At 36.4% G+C, this 26,218-nt stretch overlaps 1 protein-coding gene across 7 annotated transcripts; it reads right to left on the bottom strand.

Moving 5' to 3' along the window:
• Nucleotides 1-301: 301 nt before the first annotated feature.
• Nucleotides 302-26,109, bottom strand: gne (glucosamine (UDP-N-acetyl)-2-epimerase/N-acetylmannosamine kinase). 7 transcript variants are annotated; one of them, XM_081362458.1, is made up of 13 exons: nucleotides 25,940-26,109; nucleotides 16,523-16,731; nucleotides 11,354-11,808; nucleotides 11,052-11,204; nucleotides 9,585-9,797; nucleotides 9,281-9,368; nucleotides 8,178-8,388; nucleotides 4,524-4,571; nucleotides 3,809-3,938; nucleotides 3,496-3,717; nucleotides 2,664-2,846; nucleotides 1,129-1,245; nucleotides 302-1,039 (listed from the first exon to the last, which is right to left on the bottom strand). In XM_081362458.1, the coding sequence occupies exons 2-13, from the start codon at nucleotides 16,690-16,692 to the stop codon at nucleotides 804-806; spliced, it is 2,226 nt and encodes a 741-aa protein (XP_081218584.1). In that variant the 5' UTR covers nucleotides 16,693-16,731; nucleotides 25,940-26,109; the 3' UTR covers nucleotides 302-803. The 7 variants fall into 7 exon arrangements, with proteins under 7 accessions (XP_081218584.1, XP_081218586.1, XP_081218581.1 ...); XM_081362460.1 differs by lacking the exon at nucleotides 4,524-4,571 and adding an exon at nucleotides 24,389-24,788 and having other exon boundaries at nucleotides 25,940-26,103; XM_081362455.1 differs by lacking the exon at nucleotides 25,940-26,109 and adding an exon at nucleotides 21,441-21,572.
• Between the last annotated feature and the right edge of the window lie 109 nt (nucleotides 26,110-26,218).

The following is a 26,218-nucleotide window of genomic DNA, read 5'->3' as shown; positions in this document are numbered from 1 at the left end:
TGTATCCAAATGTTTATTTAAGAGTCATTTGAGAAGGATGAAACAAGATAAATGCTCTATATAAATGAAACTTATTATTATTATTATTATAAATGTATAAAAGAAAAAAAAAAAATAATAAAAAATACAAATATTGCACGGAAGAAAATATATACTTCTAATTCTAAAACAATTATTTTCTTCATGTGCAAAGCAAATTAAACAATAGTATTTGTATTTAAATTAATTAATATATCAATATTCTGCAGATATCCTTCAGTTTACGCATGTATTATGGGACTCTAATAATAAATCAATCCAATGGCAATAAAAAGAAATCTTGTGTTTATTGATTTTAATGTACATAATGTAAATTATTTTACAGGTTCTGTGATTCAAAAATAAAATATTAAATTAGAGTAAACAAACATCTTTCACTTATTCATACAGGTAGGTTGAAAGAAAACTAAACCTATGGTGCTGAAGACAAAAAAGGATTGGCAACAGATCAACATACAGTAAGGCGCAAGGGAGAACATGAAAAAAACACAAATAACAGAAAGCAAGACAGAGCAGGTAATCAAACCATAGCAGCTTCTCAGTAACTAATTCCCCTTAGTTCCACCGTTCAATTATTAAATAAAAAACCTTATTTCATATCCTTAAATTATTCTTCAAAATGACACACCTTTCATCAGGCGTTTGATCCCAAAACTAGTAAAAACAAATAAAAGCTTTTTCTCGCCACTATGGCTCCACGTAACACATGATTGGCCCTCGGTCGTTTAGTCTGTAACTGACTGATTCCTGGTTTTCGAGCTCCGTCAGTAGGTTCGGCGTGTGGTGTAGTCCAGTACCATGCTAGCGGCTCCCAGCAGGGCAGGATCCTCCAGCTCAGACGTCATGATCTTGGTCCCCTGTGCCGAGGGCAGAGCGCGCTGACTGATGACCTGACGAACTGGATTCTCATAATGCTCTGCCAGGACACCAGACAGGATCACTAGGGACGGGTTGATCATGTGCAGGATGTTCACAATGCCCAAACCCAGAGCAGTGCCCGCTGTCAGGGAAGAGAAGAGAGAATATTAGTGCTTTTCTTCCCCACAGGCCTGCCCGAGAATAATGCATGTACTCGGATGTGCGTCCTACCGGTGTGAAGTACGCTCTCAGCTTTGGAGTTGCCGAGGCGAGCCGCGTGGATCAGATGAATTGCATTCACTTGTTCTTTGTTATTCACAGTCATTCCCTCCACCAACAGCAAGTCCTCTGTCATTAAATGTAAAAGAAATATGCGTCACATTTTACTTGGAAATGCATTTGTTGTGTACAACTCTTGTATTAAATCAGGTTCAGTGTTTATTAGTTTTAGGAAGCAACTTTGAAACTTATCAACTAGAAATTAAAGGACAACATATATCATAATTATATCACATCAAATAGGTCTATATCATATCAGAGGTTATCATAGTACAGGGATTTGTGGGAACAGTTGTAATTCATTTTAATCAGTGATGTGTGCTGTTGTTGAGCAAATTCATTCAAATACAAATATCATAAATTATTTTAATAAATAAATATATTCAGTAACACTTTACAATAAGGTTTTATTTGTTAAAATTAGCTAAGAATAATAAGGTATTTTTCATTGTTAGTTCACTTTTTTTCAACATTTACAAAGACATTATACATATATTATATACAATTATATAATATTAATAATATAAAATCAAAATGTATCTGTTAAAAATATTTACTTGAACTGAGCCAACACGGACAAGAAATGAACATTTCAACAAACAAAGACTAATAAATACTGCAACAAATGTGTTGCTCATTGATAGTTAAAGGAGAACTCCGGTCAATTTTAACATTGAGCTCATTTTATTGTACATTTAGAGTGCTGTCAATACAGAGAACAACTACAAAAATCGGTGTAGCCTACACTGAGTTATTCTATTTTTAAAATTTGCACCCTGTTGACTTCAATAGGGCAAGTACTAAACCTGCTTTTAGCCTCTTAACATCCTTGATGTGTCATTACAAGTGCACAGAAAAAGTGAGTGAATTCCTTCAGAGTGAACACGAGTGGATCTGACTGCAGTAGATGTGAAAGATGTATAAAAATGATGTTATTTAAGCCAGCGCAAATACCTGTTTACATCCTGTTTTTCGGTTGAAGTCCAAAGTAGTCGATTGCCGAGTTCACGCGCATAGGTTTAGTACCTACGATCACGCACGTGAACTCGGCAATCGACTAGTATCACTAGTCGAAAGGGGGAAAGTATCACTAAATTAAACAGACTTCAAACAACCGTTTTCATTATTTTATTGAGACTACTGTCAGTCACGCTATAAAAAACAACAACAGGTGTTTCTACTTTTACTCCAGCATGCAGTGGGATTCCTCTCTCAAATCAGGGTAGGTCAGTTTTTGTTTTCAAAGAATGAATAGATAAAGGCTTTTGGAGAAATTCCAAAACAGAAATTCAACAGCAACATTTCTGAGTGGGTTTATGTTTGGATGTTAAGCTTTGGTATGGCAAAAATGATTATCCAGAAACGTAGAAAACAATAGTGAGGGATTACACCACAGATTACACAATTGTGACAGAGAGGGCGAGGCTGATAAGCCTACTTTAGCGCAACTCTTGGTGTGTCTGAGTGTGTGTGTCTGGTCGTCTCACCGTCATGGAGTCTCTTGGCTTCTCTCTGCAGGGCGAGACCAGATGAGTAGGCTTCAATGCAGCCGTGGCTGCCACACATGCACTCGGGTCCTTCTAGAGAGACCACGATGTGTCCCAGCTCAGCCGCGCAAAATGTGCTGCCATGGATCAGTTCATTATGCTGGATTATACCACCTCCAATTCCTGTACATATAAACACAAGGCACAGGTATATACAGGCAGAATTACAGCAGTCAAACATAAGGAACACTTATATCAGTGTCAGTCTTCAATTACGCAGGTACACTGCATTAGATACATGTAATCAAACAGGAAGCTGGAACCTCTAATTCTCATTTACTGAACACTACGGAAGCTTGTTTCCGCCACAATAAAACATTTTAAAAGATAACTGCAAATTTTCATCTCGCAATTCTGACCTGTTTTCTCAGAAATGTGAGATCTAAACTCGCAATTACGAGAAATAAAGTCATACAACACACACCTGTATCACTTAAACCATAATTTCACAATGTTTTCTGGTTCATTCTGAGACAACTTCTGAGTCTTTGGTCACCAAGGCTGCAATTATTTAATCAAAAATATAGTAAAATAGTAATATAATTAAATATATGTTATATATAGAGGCAAAGCTTTAAGGCAAATAAAGGCAAAGCTTTATTTTGATTGTGGCATTCTATTTTTATGTACTGTAACCTGATCAACCAGTGTCACCAGTTTGACGGTTCTAAATCCACTTAACGTCTGGTTTCTTTATTTGCATTGTCTGCAAAGTGCAAACCCACCACCCTAGCAACTAGCAGCTGTAAAGGACATAAGAAAGGGAACAAACCGGTTCCAGTGATAATAGTGACAAAGTTCTCTACGCCTTTCCCATGGCCAAACTTCTTTTCAGCGAGGGCTGCGCAGTTGCCATCATTATCGACCCACACGGGCAGATGAAGGGCGCTAGAGAGAGGTGTACGGATATCCACCGAACTCCACTCGTTTATTAGCTTGGTGGAGTGGAGGACCACCCCATTTTGTGGGTTCACACGCCCCCCTGTGCTCACACCTGAAAGAAATGCCAAAAAATGGACAGTTAATGATTGAGTAAATGTATGGACAATATAGAAGGAGACATGGGAAAAAAAGCGCAGACATACCGACACCCAGGATTCTGCAGTTGAGGTGAACGGCGTCAGCCATGGCCTGTTTGCACATGGTCAGAATCAGCTCTATCCTCTCCTCAAACGTCTTAGGATTCAACTGGATATACTTCTTAACCACTTTACCCTGAAACACAAGCATGCATGCATTTACATGATAAAAAAAAAAATGTATATATTTATATATAAAGCTGGTTGTTGCTTCATATATATATATATATATATATATATATATATATATATATATATATATATATATATAAATAAAAATGACTTATTAATTACCATTAATTTATTACCCCAACCATATTCCGCAAGATAATTTTTTTTTATTGCAGTTTTCACAAAAATATTAAGCAGCACAATTGATCATAATGATGATAATGAGAAGAAATGTTTCTAAAAAATAATGTTTCCTGACCTGCTGAAAATTCAACTTTGCATCGCAGGAATACATTACATTTTAAAATGTATTTAAATAGAAAGCAGTTTTTTTTATATATTATTGACTATTGTCTGTATTTTTTATTTTTAAAAATGCTGCCTTAATAAGTAAAAGAGACTTCTTACAAAAACATTTAAAAACTTTACAGACCCCAAACTTTTGAACAGCAATTTTGTACATGCAAATTAAAAACAGCATTTCGATAATCTCTCTTTGCAACATATTTTTGCTTTTATTTTGTTGATTTGATCATTCGTGAGTTGGTACCTCTCCATCACTCTGACTGCAAGTATGGGCCCTGTGATTGTTATACACCTAAAACAATAAATTGAAAGTCAAATTGAAGCATTCAAGGAAAATAAATGGAACTTACTTTATAGACTGCATGAGCATCATGATTATGTTTATGTTAAGAAATAACAAATCAGTATATTTCAGCCAATATGATTAATCGGATGATATTTGGCCATTTTGAGATTTTTGCATTGGTTTTAAAGTCACCATGAAATCAAAAACGGACTATTCTTATTTTTTCATGTAATATTGCAATATTTATTATAAATCATTGATCCGTGCATATGTCCTTTTATTATTGTTATTTCATGTCATGTGTCATCATAATCTTTAAAGGGGTGGTATAATGCCCTTTTCACAAAATGTAAAATAAATCTCTGATGTCCCAAGTGTGTGTGTGTGTGAAGTTTTAGCTCAAAATACCCCACAGATATTTTTATATAGCATGTTAAAGTTGTCACTTTTTGAGGGCAGGCAAAAATGCGCCATTTTGTGTCTGGCCATTTAAATGCAAATGAGCTGCTGCTCCCAGCACAGAGGGTGGGGTTTTTAAGAGCTTGTGTGTTAGCAGCTCCGATTACCTCACGCAGACACACTAAAATGACAGAAACTGTTCTGTCTTTTATGTTTAAATGGAGTCAGACAAAGATGGAGAGACTCAAGAAGAAGTGACAACACGTAGAATGCAACAGGACATCTCTGAATGGTTAGTTGATGAATTTATGTTTCTGAGTTAACTATCTTCAATTAACATATTCTGTCATGATAATCTATAAATCGCTCATATAGGAACTGTTGTGAGATGCACACAGAGTGACTTTCTATTGCATGTGAAAAGATGGATGCTACAGTTTGAGCTGATTCACAAATGTGCTCGACTACATCAACTCTTTCTCTTCTCAACATGGACTGCGTGTTCCCGGGGGTGGGGTTTATGTAAATTTTAGAGTTGGTGATGTCACTAACCCTGGAGGAATGTCGTGTAGTCCCTACCAGACGTTTGTTGTAGTCCTTAAAAAACGATTTCTTTAAAATATAATATATCTTATATAATATATCTAATATAAATACAAATATATCCCTTTGCTAGGGTGACCATATTTTAGTTTTCAGAAAAGAGGACGGGGGTGTGGTTTGGGGAGGCGTGGTTAAGGGGTGAATGCATCAAAAAAATACTTGACAAATGCATTCACAACCTTGCAACTATGTTATTGTACTTTAATACATAAAGTAAAACATCCTTTCCATTCAATGTTTGGCCCGCAACAATAGACTACTATAAAAAAAGTTTAGCTTTTAACACCTTTTACATGACACTTTCTTTTCATGGCCATAGGTTAAAAATCTACTACTAAAATAAAAAATCTACTACACTATTTCAGTAAAAAAACTATTTCAATCCTCCTGATGTTCTCTTGTAGCCTATACTTTCTTTATGTGTGCTTCTAGGTTGCTAGCACCTTTATTTGACACTGACACGTACGTGCCAGCTTTGCAGTTCATGCATTCTGCTTTACACGGATCCCGACCGAAACGAAAACACGGGAATTTTCTCTGTAAATCATCTGTGAATTTACATTTGGGCTTTTTTTTTTTACGCTGTTAGCTACTTACATCTTATCTCGCACTTGACTGTAAACTGAAGCGTCGAGTCACGCTGCTAAAATTCTGTGAACGTAAAGTCCGCCTACTTTGATTTGATTGGTCATTTCAAATATTCTGACATTGACGAGCAGTGACAGACCAATGAGGCTGAGATGAACACACACACACACACACACACACACACACACACACACACACACACACACACACAGGCCTCTGTATTCTGACGTGCTCTCTGCTTGCCGCTGCGGCTTGAGGAACACGCTGATTATAACAAAACGGGGCGAAGCTGAAGCCGGTTTCATATGTTTTGTGTGCAAAGGCAAGTACACGCTTAAAAAAAAAGTGTATTTAAAGCACACGCTTAATGGCCCAATGAAAAATAATGAAAACCAGGACATTTTCATCACTTTATAAAAAACAGCCAGGACAGGACGTGAAAACAGGACATGTCCTGGGTCCTTTTGGTCACCCTACCTTTGCTTTGAACTTTGGCCGTTGTAACTTTGTAGCCTATACTTATATATAGATGTTTTTAATGCTCAAAAAGCAACATTACACACTAACTAAAGTTAGAAAAGTGAAATCATACTTAACCACCCCTTTAATCAAAATAACTTCCCCTCCCTCTTGCTGTGACATTTCTTCTATTCTCTGATGACTTGTTTACTGGCGTGAGGGTGGGACAACCTGTCACTCGAATGACATCACAGCAATAGCAAACCACAACCATCCAATCAATTCCTGATGGACAAAATCAAGACCCATCCTACATTTTTTCTTGTTCAAGAAGCCATGTCACTCAGATACATGTCACTCAGATATGTCACAGTAGGGAAGAAAAGACTATTGCAACATCCGTTTCATGCCGTATCTAGCAACAGCAAGCATTATAAAAGGATAGTGGATATTTTCTGTTTTAAAATATTTTTAGTCAACTTTGAGTAATATTGTAAATCAGTCTAAAATAAGTGTGCATTTAAATTTAGCAATGCTTCATCGTGGCCAAATATTAAATTAAACTACCGTAATTACATAGTTTAACGGTGTGTCCCTCAATCCCCAGAAAACTTGTTCTGCACCTTTTACACACACAGAAAGAGCTGATTACACTACCCTTCAGATCAAACCTGCCACTGTTTGTTTAACAGTCAGAGTTCTGTGTGTCATGTGAATGAAATATTGACGTAATTGCTGCATATCCTGCTGCATAAATGTTTAACCATCTCAACTGGGCAAACACACATATCCTGTCATAAGCAGGCACAACTGTGTTGAGAATAGGGCTGTCACTTTACGTTCGAAAATCGATTGCACAATCGATCGGACCAACCAACGCAAGTTTCGAAAACGAAAATAGGGAATCGATTTGAACGGTCTCGGAGCGCGTCCAGCTCGTCACGATACGCCCGCAGCGAACGCGCGTCACACAGCAACTGCAGGCTCTGTAAACACGCATAACAGCAAATTATACTTCTGCATATTGTGTCTCTTTTTACAACATAACTGAGAATTCTGCTGGTATGCAGAGTTGCAGACAATCTCATGCGTACAGATACAGATTCGGGCTACGGTCTACAATCGCCAACGTAGGCGAAATTTGTTTGACATTTCTAATGGTAAACACAGCCATGTTGAAGACTAAGGTAATGTTTTCATTTATGCTATGGTAGTCCACTCTGCTTGTTGTTTTTCGAGAATGTCTTCACGCCAATAAATCATCAGGAATATTTGTTGACTTGTGCGCATCTCAAGCACCCTCTTTACGTTCGTCCTAATGCCTGTTAGTTGTCCGTGGATTTGCCCATATTTGGCGTTTAAAATGGAAACGTCTTTAGATGAACACTTATGTCTCAAAAATCGAACAGGATTTTTTCACAAAAGTGACAGCCCTAGTTGAGATTGTAAAGCACGTCCCACACCCTGCCTGTATTTTATGACCTCACACTCCCTGACGTTAAAGACATGTCCTAAAGATGAATTGGATCTCAACATCTGATTCCAGAGGTGCGCTCTGCATACCTTCATACTGACGATGCCGACACGCAGGTTGGTTCCACCCAGGTCAACAGCAAGGGCACTCTGTGTCTCCAGAATGTGGTCAATATCTTGAGAAATACACTCCTTCACCAGAGGGAAACAGAACTTCTTCTGTAGTGGCTCAGACAGGTCAATGGCCTGAAGGAACTTCAAGATGCGCTGAACTGCATTTCCATCACCATAGATCTTGGAGCTAGTGGATAGAGCAAGAACACACATGACATGTTGAGAGTATGAAGCTGTATCCCAATGACCCACTATTCACCTATGCACTATGTATTTATGCACAATGTATGCAACTGTGTAGTGTATGAACTTTATAAGTTTATTTTGTCATTCAAAAGTCTGATTGGCTTATCCCTCTTCTTTATGTAATTAAAGCTGTGAGTTGAGTTCATGACATGTACAATATTCCAGACATAATTTTTTCAGTTAAATAAGTGCATCATCTGGGTATTACTTACACTATTTATACTACAAAATGGCATAGAATAGAGCAGTGGCTGATACACAGTGTAGTGCCAATTTATTATATATATACACACAATTAAGCTTCATTTTAGTAACCTAAAAATGGACAAATATAAGTGGCTTTATCAGACTATATGAAATGAGATTTAATGATTTTTATAACTACAATCAAGTGTGATTTTAATCAGCTTGTTTAGTGTTTAATAGATCAAGACACACTTAGACTAGTGTTGTGCTTGTTAACTAAACAATTAAATATTGCTGAAATAAATAAATAAATATGCTGAAATAAAATTTTAATAAATATTAGATGGAAAAACTTGACTTGCCTTGGCAACAAATTGACATAAAATAAGTGAAGTTAAAGTTCTAAAAATTACAAAAACTGACATAAAAAAACGAATAAAAATAACAAAAGTACATAAAAATGCTAAAAAAGGAAACTGAAAATATTAAAATAAACATTCAAAATATTAATAAATACTATAATAGTATATAATACTAATATTTTTGATTATTTTCAAGAATTGCATTACAATCATGATATCTGATGCTAGCATATTTGATGCATGCAAATAGAAGATGCATAAAATGTAAGAAAAAGAGCTCATTACCAGGGGTAGCGTTTTCCAAACTGCAGCTCCAGAGCATGGTAGATTTTATTATGCGTGTCTGCGTCTCGCACATGTAGAACATTTTCCCCTATTTTCAAAATATCATGAATTGGTAAAACTGATCCATCAAGGCAAATACTAAAGACACTCAATTAAACAAAAAGCAGTCTGGGCTTATTTAGAGAATAAACATTATTCAAGGATCCCAAATTAAAAACAGAACAGTAAAATGTTGATCATATCCTGCCATAATGCCTTGACTTCTCTCTAAAGGTCAGTAAGTCATATTCGTATCTAATCTCACCTGTTTCTCGACCCGTCTGACGAGTACCCAGGTTAATGACAGGTGTCCCGAAAGCTCCGGCCTCACGAACTCCACAGCTGCTGTTCCCAATCATGCAGCCGGCATGTGCTATCAGCTGGATGAACTGATCGAACGGAACATGCTTTACCGCACGGAATTTCGGATGCTGCTCGATTCCCTTCCGCCTCATCACACGAACCATCTCCTTACTGCCTACATGAGACAAACGCAGAGCACTATGGCATTAATGGGTGGAATTCTCCTACGCTTCTTTATTCAGGGAGTTCATTCAGGGAAGTTAATGACAAGTTAATTCTAAGACTGTTTCACATCAAGTCAAGAGGTTTTTATTGTCATTTCTCTCCTAAATGCAGGGGAAGAAACAAACTGATAAAGTCTGAATTTGAGTTTTTTTAAACAATTCATTAGTACTGCCTCACAAGAGTCACAATTTCATAGAAAGGTGTATTTCATCACACGGTCACTTTGTCTCATTACATTAAATTCAGACTATTATATATATATATATATATAGTGTTATTGTTAAATAAACTATTAAAATTGAAATAATAATTAATTTAAATGAAGCTGAAATAAAATAAAATATAAATATTAGATTAAAAACAAAATGTAAAAAATGTAAATAAAAATGCAGTTTTAGTTCAAGTACTACAAATACTAAAACTGAAATAAAGTTCATAAGAAATATAGAAAATGACAAAAAAAATTCAAACACACATAAAAGAATTACTAAAACTTAAAAATACAAAAATAAAAGCTAATTTAGAATGAATAACAAATACTATAATAGTATATAATTTATACTAAATAAACACATTTATATTGTGTTAGCCGTTTTTGCAGAATTTCTTCTTTGAAGTTAAAGGAAAAATAACTAATGGCACACTGTCACTATACAATTCCATTCAATTCACACCACAATTATTATATAATATTATATTATATTATATTATATTATATTATATAAATTTAATTTAATTTATATTATATATACTGTATTCCAAGTTTTTTTGTTGAAGTTACAGCAAAAACATCAATATTCTGACCATTACCTTAAAATTACTCATACTATGATATCCAATTTTGGTCATACAACTTTTCTTAAGTGACAAGGCCATTTTATTGTTTAGACTTTTATTGTTTCTGTAAACAGACTGGACTTATATTACAATGGACAAAAAAGCACCTCTGTTTTGACTGTTGCCTCCAGTTGTGTATACCTGTCATTAACACCAAACTCAAAGCCGTGGCTGTTTTGTCTGTTTCTAGAGCCCTTAAAAGTTATCTTAGACTGCTGACAAAGCCACTGAGGGTCACAATAAGCCTTTCAATCTGACAGAAACCATAGCTGTATATGGGCAGAAAATGTGTGTATAATCTTCTGAGGCACACAAAGTGTGAAGGGTCAGAAAGAAAGAAAAACAGAAAACGAGAGAAACAGCTGACCTGCGTCAATATTCGGGAAAAGAATGAGAGTTTTCTTGTTGAAGGAGATGATAGCATCCAGCATTAACTCGTAGATCTTAATGGAGTTCTTGATGTCTGTGGTAACAGGATGCTGCAGGGCCACAATATAGTCCTGCTCCTTCACCTCATCCCCTGTTTAAGAAAGAACCACACATGCATAAATGATAGTATCATTTTAACCAAACTTCAAAGTAGTTATCATTTTGCGCTATTTAACTCTTTGGATTGCACAGGCTTCATTGCTTAACTCTACTATTATCTCATCCCATTCATTTACATACCAATCCAAGACTTGATGATATCGGCATAATCGTCTCGTTTGTGGGCGGAGAGCAGCTTGTCGTACGACGGGCAGCCAGCCAATAAGATATGAGAGTGGTCTTCGCACATGGAGATGAGGTGTCTCTCGGCTGAGCGGGTGCAGACGGCGTGGTAGTGTGCCAGTTTGGAGATGGCATGACGAATTGAATCATCAATGGTTCCGCTCACTTCTCCACCTTCAAGGTGTAATATGCGAATGTTCATTAGAGACGCTGCCGTCGCCAAGGCCAGCGCGTCAAAACGGTCGCCGTGAACGAGCAGAATGTCAGGGGCGAGACGCTGGAGCACGTCGGGAAGCTTCACGAGCGCGAGACCCACGGACTCCACCATGGCAGCTTCGTCCTCACCACGAACAATGGTGTGCAATTTAGAGCCGATATCAAACTCATCCTGCTCAATCATACGGAACGTGTTTCTGGGAAAGAGAAAGACAAAAAGAATCATTAAATATGACTTAGTGCTGCAAATAACGATTATTTTAATAATTGATTCATCTGTCGATTATTTCTTTGATTAATCAGATGGAAAATTCATTATTATTAACAAATAAATACATTTGAATAAATTATTTACTAAATTGTTATTCCACACCCTGCACAGTGAGGTCTGTGAAGTTTAGTAAAGGCTCACTTGCTGTCAGGACAGGCTTTGACAGATGCAAATACTCGCAGCCAGGGCTTGACATTAGCATCCGCCAAACCCGCCCAGTACATTTTTCAATTGTAGTCTTTTAAAAGGGCATCAGAAATAACAAACTAAGTGCATATCGATACGGAAATATCTGAAATGCTTCCAATACTCATTTTTTGCAGAATACACAATACCAGCTGCGTATTGTAAACACTTATGTAATCACAGTCAGTTATGTTTTAAAGGTCCCATGACATGCTACTTTTTGTAGGCTTTAATATAAGCCTTAGTGGTCCCTAGTACTGTATCTGAAATCTCTTTTCAAAAATTCAGCCTCGGTGCAGAATTATAGCCACTATAAGCCAGTCCCAGAATGAGCTTCCTTCCAACAGGCCGTTTCGGTGTCTGTAGCTTTAAATACTAATGAGGAGGAGAAAGGCATCGCAAGGTGGAGGGTGGGTGTGGCCTTGACCATCTTGCGCAACGGTACCGAGGCGTGCATGTTTACGTTGGATATAGCAATGGCATGAGGACACGCAGTCGTTCAAGCATTTCAGTTTGACCCAGAATCTGATCCGGATGGAGAAGCAACAACTCAGCGGTTCCAGCAGGACGTTTCCGAATGGTTAGTTTAAAATATTATGTCTGGATACGGTACTTTATTCGGATGGTTTACAGTTATTATCATGTAGCTAACGCTAACCTACTGTTGCCTTTTCATGAGAGATCTGTAACATCTGTAATTTATCTTATTACAATTACATCATCAAGCTCTGCAATCTTGAAATGCGGATATCGCGCGCGCCGTATAACCAACAGGAAAACGGTTATCCAAATAAGAAGTGTACAACACTCGCGTTTCAGTGTGTGTATTCACACACATAAACTGCATAGCTGCATAGCTAATGTGACAGCCACATTCTACGTGTAACAGTCTAGGCAACCATAAACAGTAAAGCAACACACTTATATATCATTAGTTGACTTACTTGTCCGAGGTGTGTAACGTTAGCTGAGCCAAAGAGAGTGATCCAGACTTTAGTTTCAGACGTTCAGCAAGCCCAGCTCTGTATTAACCCTTCGGTGTTCATTTGTAACGTTACATCCAATTATTGAGCAATTGTTATGCTTCGCTCGCTCAAAAGCCATGATATCTCTCGTGGACAAACTAAAATCGCGCGCACGCGTTCCTACTTCCTTCCTAGCTCATTTTCTCATGGGCGGAAAATATTCTCTGGGCGGGCAAAGCAGAGACAGGGGAGGTAACATTCCTCCTTATAACGTCACAAGGAGGAGATTCAAGATCAGCGCGATTGAGCGTCCATTTTCTCAAAGGCAGAGAAAGACAGCAAAAGCTCGATTTACACCGATTGAAATTTCTAGAAACTTGGGGACCATATACAGGCTAGGGGAACTCATATTAATGTTAAAAAACCTCAGAAAGTGAAAATTTCATGTCATGGGACCTTTAAGTGAACGTAAACAGTTGAGAAAGAAAATGCATTGAGTAACAGTATAATGGATATGTGCGTCAGGTTTTAAAGTGACAACAGCCTAATATCTGCTGCCCAATTACGAGATAATATTAAAAATATCTAAATGGCAGTTTTTCCCCATGGTAACGATGTCAAATTGTGGCCAGGGAAAATGCTGAGTAACTAGTAACTTTAGAAAACCACAGTGGCTGGTGAGCAAAAAAAGGTTAAGTCCTGATCGCAGGACAATCATAACTTAGATACGGATACATAGTAAAACGTAAGTTATGTGCTGTGGAAAACAATTTTAATATTATGCATTCTCATGTTTATGACAACTTGGGTTCTACACTTTTCCCACAGCAGCTCACTTTACATCGTCCGCTGTTTGTCCATTGAAATGCATTATTCACTGCTGAAATGTGGTTGGACTGGCGGAGGTTTTCTGCACATAGTGGCAGATGCAATTAATTGAAGCTAAAATTTGTTGTCGATTTTTTTCATGATCGATTATTATTGATTTTTTTAATAGATTGGTTGGTTGCAGCCCTAATCTGCATCAAAGAGCAATAGCGCTTAAAAGCTGTTAAAAATAAACGATCAATCACAATTCAGTATGGAAATAAATGCAAGAAAGAAGATCAATTGGGTTTCAGACAGTGTACAAAATTACAAGACACCATCGCTGTATGTTACAATTCTGTATGTTCGAATGGTGAACATTTTAAGAATGCAAGTCCATTTTCAATAAGTAATTATATTTTTTCAAGTATGTAGTACCAAAGACTGAAATGAAAAAGTGTGAATGGTAAGAAACAGCTTGTTTTCCAAAAAGAATAATAAAGGTAATGTCAAGTTTTTTTGACCCAATGAGGAGTAAAGGCTAGTTTGGCTTCATTGATAAAAGACAAGGGTTTCTAGCCACCATGAGCAGCCCACTGTGAGAGCCAAACTCCCACCGTCGAGAGCTACATTCCAACATTTCCATGGCAACAGTGAGAAATAGTGCTGATTCATGTTTTGAAGCTCTCATGCACAGGGTAGGGTTGCACCAGCCAGTGGAACGTACGTGGCTTAGTAACCACTAGCTAGTATGTAAATAACTTTATTTGGTTGCACCATTAAGCTAGTAGGTTGTAAGCTCTCCATAAAGTAATGCGTAGTTACATAATATGATGTTTACCCTCAATATTCCAATGGCAGCCTTCAAATACATTTACAGAAGTTGTATTGAAATGCCGTGACCTTAAGTTTATCCTTCATTCTAACTTCTTTTGCCTCACGTAACTATCAGTAAAAATAAGTTTCCATTAAATACGATACTACTCAGTTATGAATAATACAATAGGTGCTTTTATATGTAAATAACATTCAGAAACTGTATTTTAAACTAAATTAATAAGGATAAATAAATAAATACTGATACAAAAAACATAAATTACATTTATTGATTATGACTGATTTTCTTTGAAATGTGAAAAAGTGAGTGTAAATGTCAGCATTATCATATATGTCTAAAGTCAAGTGAAATCGATTAATTGCATCTAACACAAAAGTTTTTGTTTACATAATGTGTGTGTGTATATACATATATATATATATATATTGTATGTCGGTGGCTGTGTGCGTAAAACCATAAATGAAACCATATCCTTACCAGATGGGCCGGATCGGCACAGAATGGAACGGTTAAACGTACAGTATGGAATTTTTCACTACTAGGGGTCCTAACCTATTTACAATAACAAAGGCGCAACATTTGCTAAGAATTATGGATCTTGTCGTCAACGTCAAGCCAACCCATCTAATAATGTTTATGGATGAGTAAATACATCAATGTTTTTATCATGACTGTGATATGAAGCAGGTCGGTATTGCTAAGAGACAGCTATCAGCTCCACACGCGACGCGAGTCCCGCGGATATAAAAGGAATATGGACATTTCATTCTACCGAACTACACGCAAGTGCAGAATTACTAGTCATAGGTCAGTTTATTAGACAAATTAAACTTGTGAGGTAACGCAGCGCTGTTTCACCTGGTCTAACATTACACTATCACACTAAACTGCATTTGAATGTGTTGAAATTGATGTGTTAGTTTGTCTGTATGAGACTAGCAGTAAGCTAGATCAACATTAGAATAACATACAGATCATATTCTAACATTTTATCATTGTTGAACTATATAACATTGATTAGTTTTATGTAAATGTGCTCACCTGTTAAATAAAGTACATGTAGAAGCTCTCGTTTATATAATGTCTATGGGAGCTCTCGGCATCTCGAAAACACCGCGCTGATATTGATTCTCGTTTTAGTCCTCCTTTTTTATCCAAAGTCTGCTTGTCATGGTCCATAATGTTTGAACGAAACAACAACAGCGTGCAAATAGACATTGCGAACTACACAGTGGTCCACGTCAGTCGCTTTGGTTACTATCAGACGGCTCTGGTTGCTATGGCAGTACAAGCGGAAACCAGGGACAACGCGGATATGACGCCATTGACGGCGACAAAACGGAAATAAAGAAACGGGACGTGTCTTCGAATTAAATTACAAATTTCTCCTGGTTTGAAAGTTGTTGGAAACAGTCGGGATAATGTAAGTACACAACAAAAAAAAATATATAACATAGATATAGTGATTTTTGCTATTTTTAAAGCAAAAAAAGTTACATATTGTGCCTTTAAGCAATGAGAATGGTTTGGACCGACAGTGGAAAAGCGGCTATTGTTTCAACTGTTTTTGTCCATACACTGAACACCAATAACGACCAAAACAACATTGGACCCCAACGACTTTCAATGCATGGACAAAATTACTTTTGTGGTGTTCCACAGAAGAAAGGAAAGCATTTTGGGTTTAAAATGACAAAACCAATTTAACGGTTTAGTTTGATAAATACAAATTTATAACTACAAATTTAGTTATGTTTGACAACGCCTCTGATATCTACTTTCCCTTCAACAATTTAATGTAGATTAGTCAAACAGATGACATGACTTATGTTCAGCAGCCTTACCCGTAATCATCAATGAGATGTGAACCCAGCACCACCACCTCCAGGTCAAAGATTTCAGGTTGAGACTTGATCCCGAACATGATGGGGGCGAGTTTAGAGTAGTCTGCTCTGTTACAGGTGGCCACGCACACCCGTAGTCGTTGCTTCGACCCCTTCTCCGATCGCTCCATCTTCTCCTGTGCTCGCTGGGTATTCAGATAATAAAGCTCCTAAATGAGGAACATGATTACAAATATATATGGTATTCTGAGAAAGCAAAAAGAATAATGAATATGCGAATTTTGTCACGGCTAAATGCACTTTATTGCTTTACAAAAACGTAAGAAAATTATTATTAAAAAAAACAATGATTTATTTAGCAAATTCACTAAGCGCCATCCTTCCACTAGAAGATATAGTCCCTGACATGTAAACTAAAGTTATATAAATATTTCAGCATAGCTTGAACCCTGTATTGATCAAAATCGATCTGTTTATGCACTACCGTTCAAAAGTTTGGGGTCAGTAACATTTTATTAAGGAATTAATACTCTTATTCAGTGAGGCTGCAATAAATTGATCAAAAGTGACAGTAAAGATTACATCTTTACATTATAGATGTATTAATGTTATAGAGGATTTCAGATAGGTTTCAAATAGGCTAAATGCTGTTCTTTCAAAGAACTTTCTTAGTTCTATTCATAAAAGAATCCTGAAACAAATCACGGTTTCCAAAATTATATTAAGCAGCACAATGGTTTTCATCATTGATATAATAAGAAATGGTTATTTAGAATGCTTTCTGAAGGATCATGACACTGAAGACTGGAGTAATGATGCAGAAAATTCAGCTTTGCATCACAGGAATACATTTTTTTTTAAATATATTAAAATAGAAAACTTATTTTGTTATAATATTTTACAATATTACTGTTTTTATTGTATTTTTACCAAATAAATGCAGCCTTGGTAAAGTAACTTTATTCAAAAACAGACAAATAACTAATCCCCATAAACTTTTGAATGACAGAGTGTTTAAATAAAAGAGAAAACAGAATGAAAACAGAACTGTAGTAAATCAGAGCAAGCCTTTCATGCCAGGTTGCCAAACTGAGAAGGATCATACTTACATGAGTATTCCTGACCTGAACACTCTGAGGCATGAAAACAGAATAAGGAAAGAAAAGAAGTATATTTTGCTACATCACTTCGTAAAGGAATTCCTAATGACTTCAATCCTTTACTGTCTTTACTCTAAGCGCCCTTTCTATGCCAGAGGACACCTTCAAACGCTTGTTTCTGTATTTGGACATTGACCATTAACAATTCAAATCTGGTTTATAGGCAAAAAGTAAACACAACTGGAAAGTAGAAGGAGCGAAGTACATGGAGTAAAGGGGCTATCATTTTGAGAGTTAAAGTCCCACTGCATTTAGATAAAATGACCAAACCAGGAAAAGTCAGCTTATTGAACCTTTAGACAAAATATAAAAAGTTGCCAATGTTTTATGTAATGTGTCAGATACATCAGGCTTTAATGCCCATTTAGGATGATATAGGAAAACACTGAACTAACATATCAGTTTTATTCAGAAGAAAAGATGAAAATCTGATCATGTAACCTTTATAGCTTATTTTATTAATATATATACACACTCATATATTATGTAAACACAAACTTTTATGTTAGATATGATTCATCGATTTGACAGCTCTTTATCTCCCAATAATATAAGATGAGATGATATTTAAAATGCTTAGTTTTTTTTATCAAAGCTCTGTAGTTTTTATTGTGGGGGCAAAACATTTTACAATTATACTAAAAGGCCTCCACAGAAGTCATGTAGTAGAGATTGTGTACAACAGGTTTTTCAGCAAAATTTTGATCATCTTGATAATTTAGAGGCCTTAGAAATTCATTTATCAAACATGAATCTATAGGCTTTATGAGGTTAAGCATATAACATGCAATAGATTGCATTGAAATAAAATGTAGACCCTTGAGAAATGTAGACCCTCAAGAAAGGGATATGAATTACAATTTTAGTGAAGACAAAAAAAATGACATCTTGCAGCAAGAATATAATTTTAATGCCAAAGCAAATAGTTGTGTTTATCTGATTTCATTTAAGATGAGCATATTGTCATAATATGATTTCCTACAGCCTTATTATTATTGTGAGAAGAGAGATATTTAGAGGCGTTTAACCATACTCAAAAGAAAACTCCCCCAAACTCAGAGGAATACCACAAGGGTGTGTCTTGGAGCGAATGTCAAATTTTGTTGACTACTTCTGTCACAAAGCCAAAGACAACTGGAAAATAAGGTCATGTCAAGCATAAATTGTCAGAACTAGATGCCAAACCAGTTCCACCAGAGATCTGAATGCTTAAAGCGTTTCGCCCAAAAATGAAAATTTTGACATCAAGTAGTCAAGTTGTTCTAAACCTGATTGGTTACTGGCATTCTTCAAAACATCTTTTGTGTTCAGCAGAAGAAAGACATTCATACAGGTTCGGAATATCACGTGAATCAGAGAAATGTACTTTCTGTTCAATTGTAACACTTGACGTCACATAGACTTAATCAAAAGCTAGAGATTCAAACTCGTTAAACTGGATCAAAGGAACACATGAATGGAAATTGTTGGGAACAAACTGTGCAAAATTTCAAACGTTTGAGGTCAGTTAAGATTTGTTGGGTCACGACTTCAGATTAGGGTCTAATTTCTAAGGGTTTGATGGTTAGTATATAACCGTGAGACCGACGGTTATAGTTGAACACTGTCATTACAACTCTATAACCGCCAAAACCGTGTTATTATTTTTTATCATAGAGAATGTTTAAATACTAATAAAAAAAAATTGTTAACAGTCTGTGTTATTAATGGTCCACGTCGTTTCAAACTGTATTTGATTCTTTGCCAAGTAGCTATCCCCTGACCGACCGCCACTCATTTGAGATAGAAATAAAAGCTATGATATAGTGATGTGCCATCATTATGAGATTTATTAAACAAATGAAAAACATTTGCAATAATAAACATTAGCAATGAACATTTACAATTGGGAGACATGGTTTTTACCACTTAATGAATTTTTTTTTTGTAAATTGTCAGACATGATTTTTACCACTTCATTAAGTTTTGCTTTGTTTTTGTTTTGTACAAATTGTATCTTAATTTTAATAAATATTTCATCAACCAATTGCATGTATTTAATAAATAAAAAAGGATAGGTGACAATATAATAACCGTGACATAGAGGCTCCGATGCGTCGCGTTTACTTACATTGCATTGTGAACTAGAGCGCATCTCATCATAAATGAATGAAACTCAGCGTAGGCCTATGCCTCATACATTAGCATTAAATATCTTTGCTGCATCCTTTCTAGAACAGACAAGGGCTTTCTTGCGGCTTGCATCAGCAGAGCATTGCATCGTCCATAGAACGCAAAACAATCAGCGGATGGCGGACGGGTGCGGCTTTGAAATTTGGTCAAAAACATTGGTGCGGATGATGAGTTATGTGATGCGGTTGCGGATGAACTAATACCCCATCCGCGTATCTCTATTGATAACAACACTAAACAAATATTCATTGTATTCAAACTAAGTTGTCCTATAACAGACGAACGTCGCAACCCCCCCCCCTCCCACACCCCTACTAATTTCTCATTATTACCTATGACTTTTGCCTCAATGAACTCCTAATTACTGCTTATTAATAGTTATTAAGGTAGTTGTTAAGTTTAGGTATTGGGTAGAGGGATGTAGAATATGGTCATGCAGAATAAGTCATTACTATGTGCTAAGTACTATTAAACAGCCTAATATCCTGGTAATATACATGCTATACATGCACTATTAGCAACTAGTTAATAGTGAGAATAGGTTCTGTTCTGGGCAAGAACTCCCATGAACTAGCATGGATGAGAGAAGTGAGAGCAGCAATACAACTTCAGGGTAAACAGAACAGAACCAACATGAATGTATTGCAGACATCATTAATTCAAGATTTTAAAAGTACAACATAATTCGAGATTTTATTCTGATTCAAGGGGAATCAGAATGCCAGATCCTGACTGGGCGAGAGGAGGAGCTGGGGATGGAGGAGGGTAATTCGCTCCTGAGAAACGCGATAGCTGCTGATAATACTGAAAGAGCTTATCTATATACAGTCATAGGCGTCTTATTCCTATATGTAGACGTCGGCTGATGCGAGCTTGACTAATGTGACCTGCCAGAACTGACGCTACGCTAAATATGTCTTTACTGTCACCTACGATGCATTTAAAGCATCCCTACGGAACAAAGTTTTTTTTTCTTACTTACTGACTACAAACATTTAAAGGTGGTTTAAAAGCAAAATAAGCTTAACCTGACATTATCTAGACATATATGTGGATTCTTCAGGCAGAAGAAAACTGCATTAAAATGACTGATTTAAAGCCACTTCATTCATGAGTACTCACACATGACTTTACTCTCGTGGTCTGACATGAACAAGGTCTCAGACAGTACAGTATCTGTGTTAAAAGCGGTCAATAGAACATCTTCAGGGCAACTCCCACATGTCCAACAAAAATTAAGTTACAATGGCATATGGCATAGTTTAAGGCAGTGCCTTTTGGGAAATCATCACTTCATTGTCCTACATAAGGCACTGCTCATCTGTGCTCACTAACCAACCCCTTTGTTTCTGTTGTATTCTCTACTACATAAAAATAAAAAAAACAGAAGTCATTCTGACTAAGTGTCCACATCAAGACCTCAAATCCACCATGTTTCCAGCTCACACATTCATCATCCCTGCTAAAAGCCATCACAAGACTCTAGCTGCACCCGAAACATTACAAACGGGGGAGGGAGGAAGGGAGGGATGGAAGGAGGCAGAAGGAATGACAAAAAACAAATGACAAAATGGCATCTGACTCACGTGTGGGTTTCTAGCATATCCCGGCATCATAGTGTGTGCAATGTTTTCTTTCCCGCTCCCTTCTGAATTAAACTGTCTAGCTGCTCTCCCTATTCAGTGTCTCTGACAGCCATTAAAGCAAAAAGGAGGAGGACAGCGGCCTGATGCATGCTTCACACAAAGCAGCGAGGGAAGGAACAACCCAGGGGGCGGAGTCAGAACAGCTCCTGCACACCAATTGGCTGCCTAGGAGAGAGGCAAGCCGGGTGTCTCCGCCCCTGCATCCTCTTTCCAGTACAGAAAGGAGTTTCAAGAGTTCAAAAGCAGTGAGGAGAGGAAGAGAAAAACACGTACACTCAACAGTTACCAAGCATTTGTACACAGAGCTCACCCAGCCTGATCTTACTGCCTTATTTCCATGTGCACATTCTTTTTACATTCGATCACATTACTGCAATTCCGACAACACACTTTCAATATTAAACGCCTTCACAATTCTGGTAAAATTACAGATTCTTAGTTAAATGGCAAATTTCTGAATTTATTGAAAAAAATCAAATATTTTTAATATAATCAAATAATTGAAAATAGAAATTTGAATAAATTATAATATTAAAATATACAGTGTCAGACATTACAAATAAAAACAGAAACTTTGGGGCATATTTTTGAAGACAAGTCTGAAAATATTAATAATAAAAAAATATTTATTTATTATAATGTCTTTGAAAAATAAATAATATTCCACTGTCTAACAAAACTATGCTGATATGCAATGACAAACGATTAATGAAAACAAACATGTTTGGATATTTTCAAATGATAGCCATTTTAATTTATTTGTTCATTATAAATTATTCTTTTCATTGAATAACTTTACAATCAAGCAATTTAACATCAACCAAACGACAATAAATGGCACGAATTTTATGGGTGTTTTTTCAATGGTAATTAATAATAATAATCATATTAATAAATGTATAGTTTATTAATATAATGTATGTATAGCATGTTTTACATTAATATTATAATTTATTATACTAGCTGACAAAACTATATATATAACATTGAAATTTTTTTTGCATTTTTTTTTAATTATAGCCAATTTAATTTAAGTGTTTATCATAAATGACTCTTTTCTCTGAATTTCTGAGTTACTTTGCAGTGAAACAATCCAACATCAGCAACACAAAATAAATCCTTTAGCTCAAGCTGTATTTGACGTGAATCTTTTATTGTGCTCTGTAAAAGAGCCACGTCCTCATTACCTGTGACCTCCACAGTAAGAGTGACGAAGCAGGTACAGTTGCCTCTGAATGGGATTGACAGTGTCTGCATTCTCTCTTTAGCCATGAGTGTCTCTTTTCATTTGTAAGGGTGTGTTGTGTGCTGAGAGAGCATTAAACTTTGTGGTGGACAAGGATCTGTTTGTTTGCATTTCAAATGTTAGCCTACATCACAAATTCTACGTCACTGTTAACAGACATAACACCTTAGGTGTGAAGAAATGTATCGGCTATAAGGAAGCTCTTAAGACGAAGCCATTCTACATGCACTTTCCTTTTTTTTTGTTCTTTTTTTACTTTGACTGAATATTGATCTTAAAGGAGAACTCCGGTCAATTTTAACACTGAGCTCATTTTTTTGTACATTTGGAGTGCTGTCAATACAGAAAACAACGACAAAAATCGGTGTTGCCTACACCGAGTTATTCTATTTTTAAAATTTGCACCCTGTTGACTTCAATGGGGCAAGTATTAAACCTGCTTTTAGCCTCTTAACATCCTTCATGTGTCATTACAAGTGCACAGAAAATGTGACGCGCATAGGTTTGGTTACCTATGATCACGCGCGTGAACTCGGCAATCGACTTGGGCTTCAACCGAAAACAGGATGTAAACACAGGTATTTGCGCTGGCTTAAATAACATCATTTTTATACATATCTTTGACATCTACTGCAGTCAGATTCACTCGTGTTCACTCTGAAGGAATCACTCACATTTTCTGTGCACTTGTAATGACACATCAAGGATGTTAAGAGGCTAAAAGCAGGTTTAGTACTTGCCCCATTGAAGGTGGGCCGACACATCTCATACATAAAATTATATATATTATATATATATATATATATATATATATATATTAGAAATTAGTACTAAACTAATTATGAAAGTTTATTTTATTTTTCACTTTCAGTGCATTTGTTTTACAATATATTGCTGTTACTGTCTTGGGATTAATATTATAACTATTATTATGTACTAGTGTGACGTAGACAGACACTATATCCTAACTAAGAGTTTTGAGTTTTTCTTTGTTCAATTTGCACAGTGAATATGGGTGAGCTCTTGATTTTGAACTCTCAAAGAGCACCAGATTGATGAATTTAACATTAAAAGCACATAATTTTATTCCAGGGGAGCATGCCCCCGAATCCCCCTGGAGAAACAAGGGGGTTCTGTGGGAAAAAAATCCTGTGAGAAACACTGGTATTGTAGTGCAGCTTATAGCTTGTTTTAGGATTCATCAGTATAGTTCAATTGTATTCTACAATTAGTAGTTATTTCATCTGTTAACTTTTACTAATTCCTCCTCACTCATTACATGGCATTAGTGATTTAAGGAATAGTAGTTGGTAGCCTATACATATTCAAGGGCGTGCAAAAGATTGGTTGTGTTTATGACCATATGTAGTGGGCCAGTCTGGCCCTGAGAGAGACACGCTTGCAAAGTGCAGATCAAATGTTTCAACCGGAGGTCAGAGACAAGCCAAAACATACAGATACAGCTACTGCATGCAGTCTGTTCTGGAAGCTGTATCACTAATAGTGGGATAATTCACAATAATACAAACAAGCATCTGAAACTGAGGCACATCTTTGTCAGATGAGACTAACCCAGTCAAAACAAAGGGAAACGGTGCCATCTACTGGAAGAATAAGAGACTAGCACAGGACCAGAGCCCACCTGATAGAGCAGGTGTGCCCAAAACTCTTCCTGGAGATCTCTCGCTCTCTCTCATTGACCATTTCAGTCTTATCCGACTCTTAGGGATTCCATGGCCATCTCTCGCCATACCTGAGAGACTGTCCATGAATTTTCTTAGCTTGCCACTTTGCCAGGTCTTTCCCCAACTCTTCCCATTACATGGCTTGTGACTCACACACGCACAAACACACTCACACCAACAACAGTTCCTGAAGATCTACCTTCCAGCAAAATTTAGCTCCAACCCTGATCAAACACAACTGAACCAGCTAATTCAGATCTTCAGGAGCCCTTGATATTTAAAGACAGGTGTGTTGAACCAGGTTTGGATCCGAACTCTGCAGGTAGGGTTGATCTCCATGAACAGGATTGGGCACCCCTGCAATAGACAATAGAACTGGATGAACAAGTGATCATGTGCAGTATGATAATCCGGTTCCCCTACCTGGCCTACCAGAAAGCATCTTTAGCTTTTAGCCGATTAGCATGGGATAGTCTCACAGAACAGTAACTGTGTCCAAATGACTAAGTACCCATCAGAACAGAAGTTGGATTATGATAAATTCTTGCAGAAAAAGCTCAGGTCACACCTGAATTAATTCAAGGTTGACAGAAGTACTTAAAGAGACTTGGCCTACAGGAATGTTGCACTACATGAACTTATAATTATACTATTACCCTCTTTATAACAACAATTATTGCCATGTATCATTTTATGTGTGTCTTGTGCGATGATGGATTTTTTTGGGGGGAGGGGGATATTTATAGGTATTGATATAGTCTATCTATCCATCTATTTAACTATACATGGACAGTACATTAATATATATATATATATATATATATATATATATATATATATATATATATATATATGAAGAGTTCAGATGCAAAAGCCTCTAAGTGCCATCTGATCATTTCTTCTAAAATGGTCATTTTTATCAAGCTCGTATGTTCAGTAATTTCACTTAAATGACAATTAATAGGTAATTTTCATTGCCATAAAAGTGAAATTACTGAACTTAAATATACGAGCTTGATAAAAATGACCATTCTAGAAGAAATTATCAGATGGCACTTAGAGGCGCTTTTGCATCTGAACTCTTCATATATATATATATATATATATATATATATATATATATATATATATATATATATTTTTTTTTTTTTTTTTATTAACATTTGCTTTTTCCTCATACCTTACCAAGACACCGTGCTTTCCACATGATATTGTTGTCAATGTAACACACAACAGCATATAAAAACAATGGGTAAAGAAAAGAAAAAAAGTATATTGATTTAGGTACTTACTTTAAGTTAAACTTAATTAAATGAGTCCACATGTGACATCTGCAAAAATTCTTTTTAAAATAAATGTATAAGAACTGTATATTTCTATCCAGCGATAGATCACAGTGAAGGTAACGTGGCGAAAAGTTTCGTGTGTTCTCACACACACACACACACACTCTATTGCTGGCCAAGGAATGCTAGCAAGCTATGCTAGCACTGCACATTATTACTTACGTTTGACACGATTATCTGTAGTACATTCCCTTGAGTGATAACAGGCGTTTATAGAATCGGATATCCCAAATACTGATATACTTGTTCAGTCATCGACATAACCAGATTAAACAGCTAACCGACGATAACCGACTGGTGGTGAGAATTCTTTCTTTCTCTGTTTCTATTGCAACTTAGAGCGGACGAGTCAGTCACAGCTCACTGCTGCCACCCACTGACACAGGTGTCTCGGCTCATTTCATCAAAACAAAAATACTGTACATTAAAATAATTGAATAT

The sequence above is a fragment of the Scardinius erythrophthalmus genome (assembly GCF_964197995.2).
Source record: "Scardinius erythrophthalmus genome assembly, chromosome: 3".
NCBI lineage: Eukaryota > Metazoa > Chordata > Actinopteri > Cypriniformes > Leuciscidae > Scardinius > Scardinius erythrophthalmus.
Note: the sequence above shows the minus strand (reverse complement) of the source record. Positions and strands in the feature narration are given on the sequence as shown.

What these genes read in the sequence shown, in the direction of transcription:
- gne (XM_081362454.1), bottom strand. Translation starts at nt 17,664, where the DNA reads ATGCCTCAGAGTGTTCAGGTCAGGAATACTCAT. An exon ending in GCAGTCAGAGTGATGGAGAG is followed by an intron (nt 3,939 to 4,523) that starts GTACCAACTCAC and finishes CTTGTGTTTCAG; the next exon opens with GGTAAAGTGGTTAAGAAGTA. An exon ending in AGCCAAGAGACTCCATGACG is followed by an intron (nt 1,246 to 2,663) that starts GTGAGACGACCA and finishes ATTTAATGACAG; the next exon opens with AGGACTTGCTGTTGGTGGAG.